This window comes from Homalodisca vitripennis, chromosome X (genome assembly GCF_021130785.1).
Source record: "Homalodisca vitripennis isolate AUS2020 chromosome X, UT_GWSS_2.1, whole genome shotgun sequence".
Classification (NCBI taxonomy): domain Eukaryota; kingdom Metazoa; phylum Arthropoda; class Insecta; order Hemiptera; family Cicadellidae; genus Homalodisca; species Homalodisca vitripennis.
The window spans coordinates 78,242,941-78,257,023 of NC_060215.1; the positions used below are offsets into that span (position 1 = coordinate 78,242,941).

The window sequence follows — 14,083 nt, forward strand, 5'->3', positions numbered from 1 at the left end:
CAGTTGGAAGTAGCGGTAGATTGAAGGGCATGTTATGTTTTGAGGAACAGTGTAATAACTATTGATATTAGTATCCCGTGATAAGAAAATTTAGGTTATTACAAAAAATTTGTCTGTACTACACATAAGTATATTATTACAGTACTGTATTTGTAACTGTGATAAATATACTGTCAGTTATATTATATTGTAGCGATTAAGGTGACAGTGTAACATCTAAAAGAAAGATATACGAATTCCTCTCACAAGGCAAGCTTGCATCTGACAGCACAGTGGATAACTGACTGTCGCCATTTTACTTGGTCATTGTACCTTTCCTAACTTTTATCCAAAGGGATTTATTATTATTGTAATGTTACATTTAAAAAATTAATTATCTGAATAAAATGTTTTAAAGGAGGCACTTTTAAAATTTACGAACTATTTTCAAAACCACTGTGGTGGGCATACTTGTATTATATCTCCAACTCAGTTATAGGAGAAGAACCGTCATAAACTCTTATTAAATAAATATATCTCAATGAAAGTGACAAGTCGAGACATAAAAGACCTCCCTACTACTCAAGCTCTGGCTATGTACTATGTTTTTGTTGTTGCGAGTGAATACCACTAATACTCACACGCATTGTATTTGGATATGACGATAATATCTCTAATGTAATACTCCACCTATTGTATTAGGGTAAAAAAGTGAATTCCTCTTTATCAATCATTTAAATTTTAATTATTTGTTGTATTTCAGATTTAAAATATTGATCTAGGTTACAAAAAGCAAGGAAATGTATCAACCTTTACTTTAGGCTCGATACTTCTATCTGACACTACTAAAATATTTGCAGTTATTTCTTTAAACCAGAGAAAATTAAAATGAATCATAATTTTTGAATTTACCACAACTTAAAAAAGATTTAATTCCGATTTGGGCTGGAAAGTTTTGTCCACATCAACATACTGTGAGGTTCAAGTAACAGAAAGTTTAGATATAATCGTTAGAGAATTCGACACTAAGAAAGAAATAATCTGATTAAATCACACAATAATTCAAATCAGTGGAGCTATACTGTGGGACAAAAAAAGTGGGACAAGCTTTTAAATTGTCTTAACTGTGTAATATTTTATTTAAAATTAAATATTTCTACATTTCTCTTATCTGTAGCTGATTCCTCACATGATTGCTTCCAATCCATCCTGAAATATCTTGCTTACTTTATTAATATTGCTAATCTTATCATGAGTCTAAAATAATGCCTTCATTACCAGCTCAGAAGTGAACTTTCAACCCCTTTGTGATCATTGCCTGCCTCAGTCTGTGTGTCTATCCATTACTGCAGGTCATTCACAGCTTAGACAACAACAGAAAATGCCTCTGTCACCAACAGATTGTGCCAGAGCCGTTGCTCTAGTTAATAGTGGCTTAACATTGCGAGAAGTAGAAAACATCACAGGGTTCCCTAGATTCAGCATAAGCAGAGCTGTGATTCGCTTTAGATTAACAGGAAGTTATGAAAGGAGGCAGGGATCAGGCCGTAACAGAACAACAAGTGCCAGAGATGATCGTTTTGTTGTGTCAGTAAGTTTGCGAAATCGGTTCCGAACTTCTGTTGAAGTTTGTAATGAGCTTATGAGAGCCCGTGGAGTGAATGTTTCCACACGAACAATTAGAAGAAGGTTACAGGAGGTGGGACTTGGAGCTTATCGCCCAGCTACAGGTCCTAGGCTGCTCCCACGCCACCGAAGAGCTCGTTCGGAGTTTGCTCAATCTCACGTAAATTGGACCGCAGAGCAGTGGAGCCCAGTGCTGTGGACCGATGAGTCTCGGTTCTCCCTGAGATGACCAGACGGTAGTGAACGAGTGTGGAGACGGGCTGGAGAGAGGTTTGCTCAATGTGCAATATCGCCAAGAGACAGTTTTGATGGTGGGTCAATAATGGTTTGGGGAGGAATTTCAAGAGAGGCTCACACTGAGCTTGTAATTGTTAATAGAGGAACATTAAATGCTAAAATGTATGTGGAAGAGGTTTTGCCAGAACATGTAGTGTTTTTGCGGGGTTTGTGGGTCCTAGATTCATGCTGATGCAAGATAATGCTCGTCCACACACCGCAAGGGTGGTGCAAAATTACTTACGTGAAGTTGGAATCGAAGTAATGGAATGGCCCGCACACAGCCCGGATCTTAATCCATTAGAAAATATCTGGGATGTCATGGGAAGAGCAATTAGAAATCGTCGAGTTGAGTTACACTCTTTGCAACAGCTTGGCCAGGCCCTGCAGGAGGAGTGGAATAACTTGGACCAGGAGGTGATACGGGTCTTGATTGACAGCATCGGTCGCAGACTACAGGCAGCCATCAGAGCCCGAGGTGGGAACACAAGATACTAAAACGGCTTAGGACTACTCCAAGTTCAAGAAAAAAATCATTCTAACCATTTAATTTCTTTCTCCTTTTTTTGAATTTTAAGTGTTTTAGGAATTAACTTGTAATTACGAATCAATCTTTGTACATTGTTCTTAGTTTGTCGCAGAAATGTGTAAAGAACACTTTTCAATTTTTTGGTTTTTTGGTTTTTGGTTTTACATCAACTATAACATTAAAAGATTGAAAAATATTGAGTGTCCCACTTTTTTTGTCCCTCAGTGTATATAAGTATGGAGATCGCTAGTTCAGTATATGGTACCGAACATTACAGTCTGATTCTCAAACAAACAAGTTTCTTAATTGTTAGTATAATACATAAATGGTCGTAAAACAAACATATACAAGGCTTGTACTCACGAAAAAATCCGGTACAATCACTCTGTCAGCTAATTTTGACTCAACTTGTAACATTAAATGAAGTAACACGCCCACCACCCTTGCCTATATTGTCTAGGTGGTGTCGTGAGTGTTGGAGCTAGACAATCAGAATACGTAGGGACTTTGATATTTACTTTCGTATTCAGCGATTAATTTCAGTATCGTTCAAACACGATTCTAGCATTTCTATATATTCGAAGAGAAATGGCGATACTATAAACATTAACTAACCAAAAATAAATAGGCGATCAACAAGTGAAAAAAAAAATAATTTATTAGTCTGTAAATGCATGAAACACCCACTATCAAACTTACACCTTCACTATATCACTCATTTCATTATTGTAAAAAGTATTACAGTATAAACATACTATTAAACTTCTAGCAATAGTAGTTTGTCTGAAAACAATAAGAACCAGTTTACTATTTTTTAACACCAACTAACAGTTTATTATAAATTACGTTACAAGTAACTATTTTTATATTATTTTGTGCTTCAATCAAATTCTTTTTAATGTACACATTCTTTTGCACTCATCAACTTCCCATTAAAATTATTTAAACACACAAAATCACAGCTGAAATATTTCTTTAATCCCTTGTTCAGGTTTATTATGGTACCGGAATTATATTTAAATAATCCAATATAATAAATTGTTATCTAGTTAAAATTGACTCAATTTAAATTGAGAAATGTAAGAAAAGCGTTTATTAGAAAAGAATTAATGACCTAGTTTGATAACAGTTTAATAGGCGAATAATATAATACTGGATATGTCGCGTAGCGGGATCGACCGGTGGCAATATTGTACAGTTTATGTAAAAATAATATGTACTTTCTCAAAGGAGGACTGTTTTTTGTTTTGTATTAAAGGAAATTTCTTTAATAATTTTATTGATAGAATATGATAAAAATGAAAAGCTAAGTGTACTTTTCTAAATTACATGTTATCATGACAATTTATATTGTGTGTGAACAAGTTCAAAGATTTAGGTGTTCCTTCCAACTGCATCTGTGCTTTACGAAGTATTGAAGATTAACGTTAAATTATAACCGAGCGCCATTTTTGGACATTGGTTCAATTGTTTCACCAATAGAGCCGTGGTATATATTAAACCTCAGTAATAGTCCTTGTATGAAAACGCCCAGTCTATCTCTTTCTTTGATGTGTGAAATAACTCATCGAGAAATATTAGTCGGGCTTACGTAAACTTAAACTATCTTTCTTTATAATATATATCCGTGTTTTTGAGAATTAATATAACATTTTTTTAAGAATGAAAAATAGTGTTTATTAGTTTGTCCTAGGACATGGTAATCTATCATTGCTAGAAAATTGTAACCTAACCAGTAAATTTCTTACGTAAGGACACCTCGAGCACAGGAGGATTAAAACTTCGAAGGCTGCGAAATATATGAGCACCACCCGCCTTCGACTAAAAACATAATAATGAGTATGTGAAAGCTGCATGTTAAATGTAAAAGCCGAGACATATTTACTGTTGCTTTTGAAGCACAGAGTAACAACTGTAAGACAAAGAATGCGACTCAACACGATTAGCGCACGCTTGTTATGTTAGTTATCTATATGGTATGGATAAACTTAATTTCTATAACACAAATAAGCACGCATGTATTAAATCTCCTTCCGCCTTTAAGTCTGTATCTGAGCAAAAGGTAATAAAGCTTATGAATATCCTTACAAGTACTGCTTTTGGTATAGATGGAATATCTACTGCTATGGTGAAATGCTTAAGCCCTTTTTGTGTTGCAGCAATTACGCATCTAATCAATGCGTCTCAGAATACTGAGAGGTTTCCTTCCTTATGGAAGCAGAGCGTAGTGATTCCTCTTCCAAAGACTAACAATCCTACCTCGATTTGTCAGTTTCGACCAACATCCATTCTTCCGGTAATTTCTAAAATACTACAGAGGGTTGTGTCGGATGGTCAGCTACTTGGAATCTGAGGAGTTACTACCTGAAGCACAATCTGGTTTTAGACTGGGATTTAGCACCTGCTCCGCGCTTCTTAATTTTACTGATGATTTGCTTTCTGCAAAGGATAAGGGATTTCAGAGCTTGGTTACTGCTTTACTTTTTACAAGCTTTCGACTCGGTTAACTTCGAGTTGTTGTTATCAAAGCTTAGATTTTATCATTTTTATGACAATTCAGTAAGTTGGTTCTCGTCGTATTTGTTGGGGAGAACTCAGCGAACAGAGGTTAGTGATCGGCTGTCTCGCGTACTTCCCAGATCCGTTAGTGTCCCTCAGGGTAGTTGTCTGGGGCCAATACTCTTTCTAGTATACGTTGCAGATTTAAAATATCAGTTAGAGTTCTGTTTTATTCACTCTTATGAAGATGATTCACAACTGTTGGTGTCTTACAACCCATTTGGGAGAGCTGAGGCTGTGAGAAACATCAATTCGGACCTGCAGAGGGTGAAGTCATGGTCGGACGATCATGGTCTTCTGCTTAACTCGGACAAATGTTCTGTTTTGCAGGTCAACGGGCCATCTTTGAATTATCAATCACGTGTTGATTACATTAATCAGTTCGTCACTTTAGATGGCAAACCCTTGGTTATAGACAGTGTTATAAAAATCCTTGGAGTCACTTTGGACTCTAATCTTGATTTTACGTCATGTAAAATCTATATGTAAAAGCGTCGTGATCAAGTTAAAGACGCTATATAGATGTGTAAAGATACTGCCAGTGTCTACTAAGCTGGAAATTGTCCGATCAACAAATTTTCCTACTATATATTATGCTCTTTCATCTTTCGCTCGTTGCCTTACTCGGGAAAATGTAATGGTTCTCATTAGATTGTAAAACAGAGCCCTGAGATTTTTCTATGGTCTCAAAACATTTGATCACATCAGTGAATTTAGGTTAAGTTCTGAGGTGTTATCAATTGAAGATTGCTGTGACTTGCAAACTGTTCAACTCATTTACAAAGTTATTCAGACTGGCAAGCCTGAATATCTCAGGAAAAAGCTTATTTTCAGGCATGAACTAAACACACGCAGTACTTGACAGGACGGCCTACTTCATTTGCCAAGGGTCCGTCTAGAAATCGGCAAGAAAGATTTTAGATATTTTGGACCAGAAATATACAATAATTTCCCCCTGCTTTGAAGAGCCTTAGTTACCGTTCATATAAAAACCATGTCAAACAATTTTAATGATTATTTATTTGTATACTATGACAAGAGTTGTCTTGTAAATCAGAGTATGTAACTTTGATGAACACTTGCTGAATAAAGACGTTATTTATTTATTTATTATTTAAAATTGCACATAAAATACAACTATTTGTACTATAGTTATTCTGAAATCTTAGAATTATTGCACTCATTACCAAATAACAAGTCGTTCATCTGTGTTTTTGTTGATAAGTATTGCCAGGAAAGGAGATTACATATATCGTGATATGTGTAATTACTACTACAGATTCCTGTATAAATCTTAAGTATTCATCATCACTGGGTCTCCCAGTCGAATGCCAAAAACTCACCCGCATTATAGAATGCCTGAGACACCAAGAAGCGTTTGAGGCGAATCTTTAACGCCTTAGGCGTTGGGGCATGTTTAATTGAGTTGGGCAGTATGTGGAGGAAATGCACACCCGCTTGCGACGGTAGGCGTTCATAAACTACCGCTCTGTGTCTCCCAGTCCGGTAGTTTGCTCTGCCACGCGTCTCATACACGTGTATGTCTTGGCCTCTGGTTAAGGCACATTTACTCATACAAAACAAAGTTGTTTCCAAAATGTAGAGGCACGGCAGAGTCAACAGCTGCAATTTCTTGAAAGCTTCCCTGCACGACTCTCTAAATTTGATTTTTGCGATTACTCTAATTGTTTTTTTTTTTTGGAGTCCAAATGCTCTTTGAAACTGAGTGTTTGCGCAAGCTTCCCAAAGGACCACTCCGTAGGCAAGATGGGGGTAAATCAAGCCGTAATACGCCGTAATCAGTACCTGACTCGGACAGTATTTGGCTAAAGATCACAAAACAAAAATGCCTGAGCAGCTTTTTGCGCAAACGTGGTCAATGTGCTCATTCCAAGTCAGCCCTCGATCGAGGTGCATTCCTAGGAATTTTGAAGAGCAGACTTGTTCCAATGTGGAGTCATCTAACAAAATGGCTGGCTCACACTAAAGTGCGCAAGGCAAAATTAAAAACGTTGGTTTTTGAAGAGTTTGTTGTTAGATTGAGGCTGTGGAAGTATTGAACACAGTTGTTGATGTCAACAAAAGCCTGTTGTTCCAAAACTTCGCTTGATATTGCATTGAAAAAGAGAGTCGTACATCGGCAAACTGCACCAATTTTCCATGCTGAAGCGATGATTTTATATCGTTCACGTAAAGCAGGAAAAGCACAGGACTGAGGATAGACCCTTGAGGGACTCCATATCTCAGGTCTATTGGTTTGGATGATTTATTTGATATTTGGACAACTTGGGATCTCTGACTTAGGAACGAGCTAAGCCATTTAAGAGGCACGCCTCGAATGCCGTGGGACTCAAGTTTGTCGAGCAGTGTACCGTGATCTACGCAGTCGAATTCTTTGGACAGGTCTAAAAACACACTCATTGTGTGGTTTCGACATTCAATTCCCTCTACAATCATATCGACAAGACTCACAACTGCGTCTGTTGTCGATTTGCCCTTTCTGAAACCAAATTGTTCACTTGAGAGCTGATTGTATTTGTCCAAAAAGTGAAGCATTCTTATAAGAAATAGCTTTTAAAGCATTTTGCTTATCACTGGCAAAATTGAGACAGGCCGATAGCTAGTAATTGAAGATGGGTCGTCTTTCTTAAAAATAGAAATAACTTTAGCAATTTTCAGGAGAGAGGGAAACACTCCTTTTTGGAATGAATAATTTACTAATTGGGTTAAGGGTCTCAATAAATGCTTGCAGCATTTTTTTATGAGCCATGGAAACATTATATTGAGGTCGCTTGATTTTTTGGCTTGGAGCTGCTGAATAATTCGGTGAAGCTCATCCTCAACGACGGGCGGCAACACCATTGACGATGTGGGGCTCTGTCTTTGCAAGGGGCTTACTTGAGGTTCAGATGGCCGAGGACCCCGCCCATCAGCAACGGATGCAAAAAAGTTATTAAACTGATCGGCAATCTCCGTTTCATCTTCCACAAGCCTAGACCCAATTTTAATTTTGGGTTAAGGGTCTCACTAAATGCTTGCAGAATTTTTTTATGAGCCATGGAGACATTATATTGAGGTCGTTTGATTTTTTGGCTGGGAGCTGCTGAATAATTCGGTGAAGCTCATCCTCAACGACGGGCGCCAACACCATTGACGATGTGGGGCTCTGTCTTTGCAAAGGGCGTACTTGAGACTCAGATGGCCGAGGACCCCGCCCATCAGCAACGGATACAAAAAAGTTATTAAACTGATCGGCAATCTCCGTTTCATCTTCCACAAGCCTAGACCCAATTTTAATTTTGACTGATTTGTGAGTTTTCGTTTTATTATTAATGATGCCCCAAGTTGTTTTTGAAACATTTTTGGAAGAGCGAATAAATTTTGAGACATCATATGCTTTTGCAGCTTGGATCACTTTCCTGAATGTTTTTTTTTGTAATTCTTGAAAAAAGTTTTAAATTGTTCGTTTGAAGTGTTTTTGTAAATTTCGGAGAAAAATTTTAGTTTTTCTCTAGAAACTAAAATACCCGCTGTGATCCAGTTATTTTTGGAAGTTTTTTCGCAAACATTGATAAGTTTTGTAGGGCAGCAAATGTTAATGTGGAAATTTAGAGTGTCGTTAAACAATCTAAACTGCTGCTCTACAGATTGAAATGAATTTAGAAAATCCCATCTTTCTTTAGAAAGAGAAGTGTTGAGGTGAGCGATGTTTTCTGCCCTTATGTCTCTTACTGTTTGTTTAATTTTGGGCTCCCTTTTGAGTTGTACCCCACTAATGACGGCTTCTTGGCCATAGTGGTCTGAGACAGCTGTATTCACTACAGACACCGCGACACTTGAGTGGTTGGTGATGATATTGTCGATAGCAGATTGTGTTGTAGCCGTCACTCTCGTCGGAGTTCTGACTAGCAACTCCAGGTCAAATGACCTAAGTAAATCGACTAATCGAATTGTGGAATGGTGAGTGTTGTCCAACGCGTCAATGTTGAAATCCCCCATCACGACAAATTCCTGACTTTGCGTCAGGCATGTCAATAATTTTTCGAATTTAGAAAAAAAGTGTCTACATTTCCACTAGGAGACCTATAAATTCTGATCACGACTAATTTTGATTGATGCGTTTGAAGTTTGATCCCGACTGCTTCAAAATCTTTTTCGATTAATTCTTGGATCGGAAAGGGAGTAAACAAGAAATTTTGTTTAAGAAAAATGCTAACGCCTCCTCCTTTGGAGTGAGTTCAACAAAACGCGGAAGCCAATTTGTAATTTGGAATTTTGTACAGTGCGACGTTCTCCATGTTGAAACCGCTTTCGGTTAATACAAGGAGATCGGTTTACAAATCCTCGCACATAAGTTGGATTTGATCCAGTTTGTTGGTTGCAAATTGAGAATTTTGATGAAGCAGTCTTATTTCAGTTTGTTTTTTAGTGTTTGTTAGTTTTAATTGGGTTTTGTCTGTCAATTTTGTCCGCTGTTTTCAAGTGGGGTCCCTTAAAAAACAGAGTTTGATTTTTCATCAACAACAACTGTAGAGCGTTCGTATGTAGGTGAATATCTCACTGCCTCCGCGTAGCTGTTGTGGGGTAATGTCCAGGGTGTAGCCGGGCTGGGCGGCACACAGGGGACCACGGTGTTGGCACCCGACTCCGGCGACGGCATCAGCAGACATCGCGGCTCCGCGGTGGCGACGCTCGGAGACTGCGTAGTTGATGACGGCGGCTCACCCGAGGATGGGGGTGGCACCTTAGGAGAATGCCTCGAGGTGAGCTTATGCATCTTGGCGAGGCTTCGCTGTATCAAACCAGCTAGTTTTCTCTTGCCTCGCTGGGACAGATGCATGCCGTGCCTCGTGAACATCTTCCGGTCTTACTGGTTAATATCCAGGAATCGAGCGTCGTATCTCACGGCCAACTCCTGGATGTAAGCGTTCACGAGGCCGATATCTTTATTTGTGTCGTCATCTCCGGGCAGGTCGTGGCGATATGGCAGAGTAGAGATGACCAGGCTAGTGTTGGCGGGTCTGGTAGTCATATATTTCTCCAGGTGGCGGTATATATTCTGCTGTTCACCTGAAGCCAGATCGTTGGTACCCGCTATCAGTATCTCGCAGCAGGTACTGACCACCGGTGGAGTCTGGCTGTGGCCGATGATGTCGCAGAGTCTCGCTCCAGGTTTGCAGACGCCCGTCACCTCGGAGTTAACCATCTTCCCCAACATTCCGGCGATGTAGCGTGCATGACTATCCCCCCGAATTACCACTGTATTGAAGCCAATGTCTTGCTTTTTAACAATTTTTTGCTGCGAGGTATGTTTTTCGTTTGACGTCTTTGTGAGGTTGTTTTGTTTTCATATTTTAAAATCAAAATACCAGTATTGACAAAACGTTCAATGAGATCCTTGGAATTGCTTAGTGCTGAGAATATCTTTCCACTTAGGCTCAAACTTAGTGGTCTCAATCATTAATAAAGATTTTAAATGTTCATCTGTAAGGGATGACCGAAATTTTGATTTGATAAAGTTCATCTTGGAAAATGCCTGCTCACATACATAAGTCGAACCGAACAACGAAACCATGGTTCGAGCAAACTTCTTTATGTTCTTGAAATCTTCTTCCGGCAAAGCACTATAGAAAAGACAACAGATCGCCTCTTTTAAGGCATTCTTGATAATTTTCCTTGTGCGTTTCATTTGTTGTTAGGTCAAAAATTTCAAGTTGAAGGGATAGAGGCACAGTATCAATATCACACTTGAATGGATTTTGAAACATGTTGATTCTACCACACTCTTTGTCAAAATCTTCAAATCTTTTGTTAAACTGCTGACTCAATTGGCTGACGACCTTAGCAGTGAACTCAGAAGGGAACGGCACACTAGCTTCAGATACACATTTTTGACATGTTTCAAAGTGGTCTAAATTCTTATTATTTAGCTGCTTCTCAAAGAGGGCCAGTTTTTTTCTAAAAGCATTTACGTGATGGTATGCATCGGTAATAAGAGAATTAGGTCCCTGTAGTTTTAAGTTTAAACAGTTGATATGCACTGTGATGTCAACTAAAAATGCTAACTTCCACAACCACACCGGATTAGAAAGTACTGGCTCTTGACGACCTTGTTCTATCATAAAAATATCTATTGCTTCATGAAGTTCAAAAAAACGTTGTAAAACTTTACCCCTACTAAGCCATCGGACCTCACAATGGTAGGGCACGTCTGGGTAGTTACTGTCTATTTCTGACAAAAATGCCTTGAACTGGCGGTGTTTTTGGAAGGACGACCGTATGTAGTTTACTGTTTTCACAACAATTTCCATCACTTCTGATATTTCCAAATTTTTTCCACACAAAGCCTGCTGATGGATGATACAATGTAGTATGATGGGTTTCTCTCCACTAGTGCCTTCCACTGCTTTGTATACGTTTCCAACTACACCTGTTTTGGTACCACTCATATTTTTACCTCCATCTGTTATCACTCCTTTTAATTTTGTAAAATCAAGTTCGAGACCTAAAATAGTTTCCTTAATTTTAGAAAATATTTCCACTCCAGTTACAGTAGTTTTCATTGAATGAACTCCAGCCAGTTCTTCGGTAATTTGAAAATCACTATTTACACCTCTTACAAACAGTAGAATCTGAGCTGCATCAGAGTTATCCGTGGATTCATCCAAAGCAATTGAATAACATTCAAACTTTTCACAGGCTAACATTAATTGATTGTAGCGTCTTTGCCGATATCTTCGGTTCGGCGAGTCATGGTGTTACGAGACAGACTAATAGAGCCTACCAAAGAAAGTTTGTCAAGACAAAGCTCTTCAACAGCTTTCAAAATACAACTTTTGACTATTTCACTATCACTAAAAGGCTTACCTTCCTTAGCTAAAATGTGAGCAATTTTGTAGCTTGCTCTTACAACAGACTCATTTTCATCATTACGTTTAGTAAATATATTTCTCTGTGATGACAAAGATGCTTTCATAGCATCTACTTTTTCTATTCTAAGTTTACCTGAAAGTTGAGCATATTTACTTTGTCCGTGTTTCGTGTCAAAATGCCTTCTGATGTTGTACTCCTTTAACACCGCTATTGATTCGTTACAAATAAGGCACAAGGCACTGTTTCTGTTATTCACAACAAAATATTGCTCACTCCACTTCTCATTAAAAATACGACACTCATTGTCAATCTTCCTCTTTTTGGTACTACACATTGCGATATAATGTTTTTTAAATAATTCGCACTATTATTAAAATTTAACTGCTGCAGTATTCAACACGTAAAGACTGACACCACAAACACTCTTGTCTGCATAGAGACACACGGGCAGTAGCACTAGCACTAGGATTGCAGGGGTGGGGTGGGGAGGTAGTGGAAATAAACAAGTCACGTGGCGAGTGGTGACCTTGAGTTGGGTAGGGGTTACGTCGCCGCACCGCGCGCTGTGCCGTGCTTTACGCGCGCTCTATTCGAGAGCCAGCAGCCACCACCGTAGTCAGAGAAATCTGTCTGCAACTACTTTATTTCTGTCAACACTCATACTCCACCAAATGAATACGGCTCGTTCTATGTGAAATCGGCTGGACTGCGTGGTTCTCAAAATTTGTATTTATTTAATATGCTTCAAATGCTTGTAAACAAATTTGGTTGTTTTGGCAACAAGGCGGGCCACATAAAACTGACTCGCTGGCCGGATTCGGCCCGCGGGCCGTAGGTTGGGCAGCCCTGTCCTAGCATATAATTAACACATTCTTAATACCTGGATCCTTGGAACAAACTACGCCGTAATTTCATCTTATAATTGGTTGAGCTACATAATTTTGATCTATATCTCTGCAATAAGATGGTAAGAACCAATTATATCAAATAAATTTCTTGTGATTACCTAAGGAGGAAGCTCATAATAAATCAAGATTTGGACCTGTTTGTATATAATGGGGCATAGAACTCTACTTAACGTTTTAATATACTCGAGGCTGAAAATAAATATTGAAATTCCTTTCACAATCCAACTACGAGTATAATGAAGTTCTCTATACGCATGACTAATTTCAAGTTGGTAGACTTTCTAGTATATGAGAAACATTGCTTAGTCATATTTATAGTGTTGAATCTTGTAACTTAAAAATATTACTTTTAGCTCTCACTCGTATAGGTCTCAGACTGACCTCTTAAGATATTGCCGGCCGAGATGGTGGCAAAAAATCTGACGGTTTGTTTCTTCTTGAGAAATGTGCCAGAAATTCAAGAACTAGCAAAAGAAACTTGCCGCGATCATTCAATGTACACATATCAATGTCTCTTGGTTGGTTTCGTTGGACTTGATTGGGCCGTTACCAGGTTAAAAAAAGATAACTTGGTTTATTTTAAGATACTCAAGTAGATAGATACTCATAAGACTTAAGAGTTAGCAATCAGTTTAAGGAATTACTTAGATACGGATCGTTTGAGATGCTTATAGATGAACCATGGACCACAATTGTTTTGAAATAACAACAATAACGATTTTAAGGAACTACTGAGGAGTGTGGGATCGATATTAATATTATACTGCCCCAATTTTACCTTAATTAAACCCTGTGGAGGATTATTACTGTGTACTGGGGACGATGATTCCCCAATAAGTTAAAAGCGACCATCAAGTGTGGGATGTAAACATCTCCGAGTTCAGGTACGACATGAATACTGCAGTGCATGACCGTAAAAATATCACTCCCTCAATGTTAAACTGATGTCTACAGCTTAAACCACCGAAATCATTACCTTGGTTTTATTTTGAAGGAGAGAACAATAAACGACCTTTCACAATAACCGAAGTTTATCTCAAAGAAAGATGCCGTTGATTTAAACAGTTGTAAAAAGGTGTCACCAGAACCTAAATCCAATTATGCCCACTAAGCCAGAGCATTTACTTTGAGATGGCGAGAAATAACATATAATGTAGGTGATATGTTTCTTAAAAGAAATCAGGCCTATCCTTCAAACGTTTTTTCGTTAAAGTTACTGATGGTGGATATACCTGATTGTTTGGTAGTAGTAACTTTACATGATGCTTGGTATACACATATACCAAAGTTAAAAATTAAGAATCGTATTACATTAATGACGATAAATCAAGGG

At 38.3% G+C, this 14,083-nt stretch overlaps 1 protein-coding gene across 1 annotated transcript; it reads right to left on the reverse strand.

Annotated features, from left to right (window-relative positions):
* Positions 1-10,593: 10,593 nt before the first annotated feature.
* LOC124369483 (general transcription factor II-I repeat domain-containing protein 2A-like) lies at positions 10,594-11,418 on the reverse strand. The gene has a single exon (XM_046827496.1). It carries the CDS (start codon positions 11,416-11,418, stop codon positions 10,594-10,596), a length of 825 nt encoding a protein of 274 aa, XP_046683452.1.
* Between the last annotated feature and the right edge of the window lie 2,665 nt (positions 11,419-14,083).

Bases quoted from the DNA above. Each gene is read 5' to 3' on its own strand.
- LOC124369483 (XM_046827496.1), bottom strand. From the start codon at position 11,418: ATGAGTGGTACCAAAACAGGTGTAGTTGGAAACGTATACAAAGCAGTG.